This window comes from Aptenodytes patagonicus, chromosome 9 (assembly GCF_965638725.1).
Source record: "Aptenodytes patagonicus chromosome 9, bAptPat1.pri.cur, whole genome shotgun sequence".
Taxonomy (NCBI): Eukaryota; Metazoa; Chordata; class Aves; order Sphenisciformes; family Spheniscidae; genus Aptenodytes; species Aptenodytes patagonicus.
Window position 1 is genome coordinate 20,913,512 of NC_134957.1, and position 7,308 is coordinate 20,920,819.

Sequence of the window (7,308 nt, forward strand, 5' to 3'; positions counted from 1 at the left end):
TATGGAATTTGCAGTGACTGATTCCAGTTTTAGGGATGGAATTTCAGTCATAAATTTTGCAAGGATATCTTTCAAAAGTTAATTTGAAAAGAACAGCCATCCATTTCTAAAGGTTAATTGCAACGGCAATGCTGATTTGTTGAAGGCTACTTAGAGCCTTCTCTTCATTGATACCGCAGCCTGTGAAAAGACCTCTGAAGTATACAAGTCAAACATACTGTAATCTATATGGCAGTTGTAGAATCTACATAGAAACATAGAAACTGAGTTATGATATTCTGACATGTTTTTGACAAAAATTTTAGCCTTGGTGCTTGAGGTCTGTTGCTTCGATGTCAAACAGACAAATCAGTCCAGATCTATATTATAGTCTCTGTCTCTCATCCATGTAGCATTCAATTTCATTTTCTTTTGGGGAAAAAGGAAGTAAGGGTCTCATGCTCTCAGTCTTCCCCTCCCTCCACAGTGAGGGCAGCCTGTTGGACTACCAGGTCAACTTGGGTTTTGAGCAAAAGAGGAAAAATCTTAACATGAAAATAACTTTTTGGTACTTGTTTACACTTAAAATACATTCAATATACCCTAATCTGTGCAGCCTCACAACAGATCTCCTAGATTCTTCAGAATATCAACAAGAACCAAGTTTGCTCCATTCATTCTTCTCTAGCTCAAAGTGCTAGTTTCATTTGTGTGTCTTAAAGAGGTTGATGTTACCGCATCGATGTTATCTTTGTCTTTGTACAGAGATAGAAGTGATGTCAAAAGGACCAACATCTGCTGAAGTAAATTATAGCACTTATCCATTCATCCATGCATGATATCCAGGAACTGATTCTTATCTCACTTATATTAACGTGTATCACAGTGACCTAGAAAACAGTCCTGGAGTGATTATAGTGTTGCAGCAACTTGCAAAAGCATACAATGCTTTTGGTAATTGATCATGCTCCATCTTAAAAAAAAGATAGTTAAGATTCTTGCTCCCATCTCACTGCTTCAGTGTATTCTCCTAATTCTAGTTGCTATGCTTGATTTATATCTGTTTGTTCTTGGGCCAACATTGTCATACATCTTAAATAATTAATTTCCCTGATTATATCTTTACCAATAACACTCCTGGCTCATTGTTACGATACGTATTGATCTTTCTGTATTGTGAGTGACATGAACTATACAATATTCCAAATAGGGACTCACCCATACTTATAGGATGCCATCAGTGCTATACTGTCTCTAGTGTCTTTATCTTTAGTGGCACACTGTAAAATGGATTTGTCTTTTTCTCAGCTGTATCACATTGGGAAGTGTTGGGTGGAAGCAGCTGCACTTCGCTCGTCTACCTGTCTCTTCCCACGCTCCTCCCAGGATGTCCTGTTACATCTCCGTTCCTGTGTCACTCCCACCCTGCTGTCCAGGCCTGTAGCCCCTCTCTCATCCTTCCCAGGTAGCCCTTACTACCTCCCTGTGCTTCTCTAACTGTTACCAGAGGCTGAGGCTGAGGTGAGAGCCGGAAGCAGGCCAAGGCCTACTCCTGCTGTGGGATGATGTGCGAAGAAATGGAGATGGGAGGATCAGAGAGAAATGGGCTGCAGAGCATCTTCATGCTTCTGCTGCCACCTGGGAGAAGGCTGGGGACTGCTGGCGCTGCCAGGGGTCAGCAGCTACAGCGAAGACAAAGCTGAGCTACTTGGGCTAGCCAAGCTAGTGCCTACCTCCTCACACACAAGTCTGCAGCTTGCCATTCTAGGCTGCTCCCTCATTCGCTTATTCCTGCCTCCCATGAGCCTTAAATTTCTACTACATTTCCTCTCATTTCTGTTACTCTGTGATATTCCTCCTCTAAATTGATGCTGCCTCCCAACACATCGCCAGCAAAACTTGTCAGTATTTTCCTGGTTTTTGTTGCAGAGCCTCTCTTCTCTCTATGAGGCTATTAAAATTCAGACCCAGTCCTTGAAGAATTCTTGTACTAGTCACTTTTTGTTGACGATTCCTCTTTCAACCCAGTCCCTCAACTGGATTTAATAGAATTAGTCTGGTGCAAAGTGACAGCCAGGAAAAATAAAACTGTTTCTTCAATTTTAATGAAGGGCTCAGCCATTTGATCAGGTTGTTACAGTGTAGTAAGTTACTGCATGTCAGTGGAGCCATTGAGGCTATATGTGCTTTTAGTCTAGCCATTTACAGAGTAGTGCAGGACCAATTGAACCTTTTTTTAACTGAATTTTAAGCTAAAATTGAAAAGAGTAAACTTTAAAAAAAAAAAGTCAGGTGAAGAGACTATAACTGGCCAATTACCATGGCTGTGCTCATGCGCAATAACTTATTGTAACTTTAGTGTGTGTCTGAGGATGTCGTTAAAGTTGGAGGGACCCACTTCTGTGATTGTCCAAGTGAAGAAATGATTGTGTTTTTTGACTCATGTTCTGACTCTAGAACAAGTTCTACTGTAAGTCATCATGGGTTCCACTTTAGCCATTGCCCTTACGATACCCATTAGCCCTTTATATATACTTGTCTCTAGGCAAGGACCATCAAGTATGAGTTATGGAGTGCCTGGCATCATAGCTGCTGCTGAATTATAAATTAGTACATTTATAGAGTCAGTTAATCTTTTGTATCTTGTGTGTGGCTGATTTAATGTATATGCACAAAAAAAACCCAAAACAAAAAACCAACAGCATGGAGAGTTGTTGATTTCTTCCCCTACATTTTCAATTTTTTCACCAACCCCAGGAGGGAGTGCAAGGGCAGTGTTCATCTAGTGCTTTTTTACTAAGGGTGTGAGACAGGGCCTCAGCCAGCAGAACAGAATGAGTGGGGAGAGGTACATGCTGTTACCTGCACTAGGAGCTGTGGAGTTAGTGGGTGCTACCAGCAGAACCTGAACAGCAGCAGTAGTGGAAGATCAGGAGGTGATTTCCGTCTATTGTTGACAATCAGCCTCTCGTCTGCTCCACTGGCCCCTCTAGAGGAGGGGCACCTATGGGGAGCCACATCTATGTTTTCAGGGACATGGCCTGCATACCAAAAGTATGATCCCTATCACACACCAGGAACAGCAGCGACTTCTGTACATAGCAGAGTTGGGGGCTATTCTTCGTCCTAGCTTGAAGATTTTTTGTGAAAAGGCTGTTCAGGAGGCTGTGGCAAGCCAAAGTAAGTGTAATAACACAGCATGAGTGTATCCTCAGCCGGGACCGTCTGGAGAGTTGCTAATCCCTGTGGTCTATATTCCTTCTCTAACAAAGATGGGGTTTTCAACTTCCAGAGAGCTCCTGTATGCGACAGTTTGTCTTAAAAAGGAAAAGTTAATATATCCTAGATGGCACCTGCTTTTTCATTATTCCGATTATTTCTTTTCTGCACATATTGTGAAATAACATGCATTGTCTTTCTAATAATAATTTTTATCAATGGCACAATTTAGTATGACATTTTCTAAAATGAGCCCAAACAAGCACCACTTGAATAGTTATCTGTACAGGTGTATCACTGTATTGAGTTTTATCTCACTCAATTCCCAAAACACTCAATTCTGCACAGACCTGTCCTGTCAGTAGAACTTCCTCAATTGACTTCGGTTTGTGCTGAGAGTAACTTTTTTTTTGAGAGAGAGAAATACGGGATCTGGATTTACATGCACGCCTTGTAACTTGTCTAATGACATATCCTCAGTTAACAGTAAACAATCAAATGCTTTGCTAACTTTTAGCAAAACACATCCAGCTATAATAATTTCTTTCTTTCTGTGGTCTCTGGGAAATGTGTCGAGTCTCAAGATTTCCAGCAAGCTGAGTGCTAACATTTGGGATTGAGTTTAAGATGGAACTAAGGACTAAAGGATTGATTCATATGTCTTGTTAAGCTAATTTAGTATCAGTGACTTCAGTGAAACTGAGGCAGAGATTCACCAGTGGGAGGAGAGAGCCAGGCTCAGAGATCAGTCTTATGTTCAAAAGCAACATAAATGGTATCATAGAAATTGTCTCAAAATTGACAAGAGGCTTTCAGAAGCAAAAATACCACTTTCGGAGCCTGATCCTAAATCTATTGGTACTTTAAGTTTTCACTTTTTGCTTCTAGTGTTCTGAGTTGTAAGTCATAATATCCTGGATGGCTTCTTTTTTTTTTTTTTTTTTAATTGTTTGCATATCAACATCAGAACTTTTCCCATACTGAAAATTAAGCCTTAAAGACCTTCAGTCCACTCGTGCACATACGGCCTTTCCCCCATCCCTCCAATCGGTTTTACAAATCCCTCAAGAAACATTTGCAAGCTAGAAAATGAACAAAAAATTCTCCCATATTGAAAAGGTGAAAGGTGAGGTTTGAATAAGTTCTTAAAATACTGTTTCAAAGGCTGTGCTGACTTTTGTTTCTGCTGCAGACTGTGATGTCTAAGCATTTTGATAGGAAATATTATGGAGCTACAATTGTACCGTATGCTCTTGTTTGTTCTGGCAGCAGGCACAGGTAGCTTTTGATTGCTTATTCTATCTGCAGGCCTCCCTACCTCTACTGCAAAGCCAGGCTTTCTAAAACCTCTCTTAATAGGACAACAAACACTGAGTTGCAGTCAAACATTTGGATGATGTACATTGAGCCCTCAGGGGAATGCTCTGTTTGCAATCATCGTATTACTGAACACGAAAGGATAAAGCATAAAGTAATTCCAGTTTTTCTAAAAAGCCTGAAGTACGGGGAAGGACCAAAAGAATCCCTTTTCCAGTTTCTGTCACCAGACGTTCCCAGAATTTGGTTTGTACATTCATTAGACATGTACTGTGTTAATCTTCCTGCAGTAGTATGTACAAGTAAAATGTCCCTGAGGATGTTAAACTATTTTTACAAGTATTTCAATAAAATAGTATGTCCTATAAAACTGGAATCTCACCGTTCTTGCAGAGCTTACTTGATGCATTTCTGTGAGCATATATAAAAACAACTGCGTGATAAAACCTATTCATTTTTGGTACAGCTCCGTCTGCTGCATTGGTTTTATGCTGTATATGTCTTTGTAGTGTTAGCTCCCTGCTCTGTGGCAGCTTAAAGGTATTATAGCAGAGCCGGTAGACAAGACAAGAAAGCTATGTATATAACTGTAAATCAGCAGTAGCAGGTCTTTTTAATAATGTTTCCCTCTACTGTACATAAAACCATTCCCTGATTTGAATAATTTGCTGAGCTAAATAATAAGACTAGCAATATACCTAAAATAGGGAAGACCAGGCAATAGAAATATCCACAGTTTCAATCAGGATTACAAATTACAGCTCTCCCAAAGATGCTAAAATGTAAGGAAAAAAACCCAACCCCTGGAACTGATCAAAATCAGTGTCAGTCATTGATTTCTAGAACACACAAAGAGACGGTGAGTATAAATGTGTTACTTACAAGTGCTGAGGATTTTAGGGAATGAAAATGGAGACCAGGAGCTGGAGACTGCCTGCCATGCCAGCAGTGTTGATTTGGAAGCGATGGACACAAATAAACATTCAGCAAAGCTTAAAAAACTGCAATGCAAGGCTAGCCAAAAGTGTCCATGTCCTTACCGTGCTGTGGCTGGCAGGCAATCCGTGTCTGGGAGCCTCCAGTCCCTCTAATCAGGCTCCGGGGATTTTGTTTGCAAGAGAGATTGTCCTTTAAGTGATCAGTGCAGGAAAACAGAGAAATAAAGAGAAATGAGCAAATTGTACAAGGCAAATAGCTGCAGGTCTTTAGCATGCTCCCTGCGTTTTCCTGAGCTGCATCTGCAGTAGAGAAAATATCCCAAAAATAGCTCAGGCTGCCAATGACTTGCTGAAACCTGAGAAAGAATTGCTGAATTTAAAGATCTGGGTTGCTGTGGGTGTAAGATTAAAGTGAGAAATTGCTGGCAGGAAGAACCTAGGATGAAACCACATGCTTAAGGAGTAACTTGTGAGTTCACTGGTATCAGAACATGAGCTGACCTCTGATTTCCCCCTCCTCCACCCGATGCCAGTTAACCCTTAAGAGTTCAGCTTGGAAGAAAGTTCTGCAATAGCAGGTGGAAGAGAAAATATGAGCAAAAAAAAGTTCTTTTCAACTGTAATATCTATGATGTAGTGGCAATATTTTATAGCAATGCCCTATTTCCTAAATTTCAAAGCAGTCAGTTGCAGAGGTCTTGGAAACTGCAGGGTTCTAACTTCTGGAAAGCTCAGTCTTGCATAGGGTGTATGCTAAATACCCCCTTTAAGCCATTTGTGGTCCCACAGAGTGAAAGGATTTCAGGTGAAGTTTTGAGGAAGGAAGGAAGGATAACATAACACTTTAGGAAATTGGAAATTTTCTGTAAACACTGACTTATGGACAAAATATCAAGAATTGCCAAGGTATTGGCACAGCCTTGGAGGAGGCGCTGGTATCTCTGTACTGTGCCCAGAATAAATTATAGTAGCTTAAGGACTACTCCAGGTTGTTCTGGTCTGTAAGTGTCCCCTATGGATTCCTTGTGCTTACACGGATCACTAGAGCGTAGCATACTTTAGCCCCAGTCCTCAGCTTGCTCCCTGGCACTTTTTTATGTTACTTCCCTGATTTAGAAGAGAACAAGAAGCAGTTGGCACAAAGCTGGGTACATTGGCTTGACATCAGTTAAGTTTCCCAAGTAATGCAAAACATAATCCTCAGTAACCCCTTTAGGACAATATTAAAGCTGCCAGAGCATGGACTAGGAGCTAGTCCCCAGTTCTCTTCGTGCTGACACTGAAAAGGGAAAAAGCTTCAGTACTATAACTGGGTTAGATTCAAGCCGCATGGGACTGGATTATGAGAAGCTGCTGCTTTGGAAAGCAATTGTGCATCTGAGAAAAGAGCTGAATATTGCCCTTACTTCAGAATGTGCTTTCGCTTTAACATCAGTTTTTTAAGATGTGCCAAACAATAACGGCATCATAGGGAGAACAAAATATTTAATGTGCTTCAACCATAGTGGTGTGTGATCACTTAATCATTCTGATACGACTGTCCACTTTACGCAATGAAGCTATACTTCTTTAAGAGTATCTGTGCATTTTATCTTGAAGATGCTGTGTGTATGTGAATGTATTTAATATATACTAGTTGCTGTAGTTTCACACTCACAGTGACGTTCTGTGGGGCTAAGGAGTTAAGCATTTGTCCAATGAAAATAAATAGGCGTTTAAGTTGCACATGTACAAGGGCAGCTGCGAATGCCTAGCTGTGACCTTCCCTTTTGTAGGTGCTTTGGAGAAAAAGGCCCATTATCAGGTCTTTTGGTCTACCTACAATTCTAACTGTTCAGCTCGTAAGTGTTGTTCC

At 40.7% G+C, this 7,308-nt stretch overlaps 1 protein-coding gene across 1 annotated transcript in view; it reads right to left on the reverse strand.

Moving 5' to 3' along the window:
• The window catches only part of AMMECR1 (AMMECR nuclear protein 1), a 113,461-nt gene extending 107,734 nt beyond the window's left edge, over window positions 1-5,727 (reverse strand). The window contains exon 1 of the mRNA XM_076347387.1: window positions 5,556-5,727. Coding sequence (XP_076203502.1) covers window positions 5,556-5,727 — 172 coding nt within the window. The remainder of the gene's footprint in view (window positions 1-5,555) is intronic.
• Window positions 5,728-7,308: the final 1,581 nt, after the last annotated feature.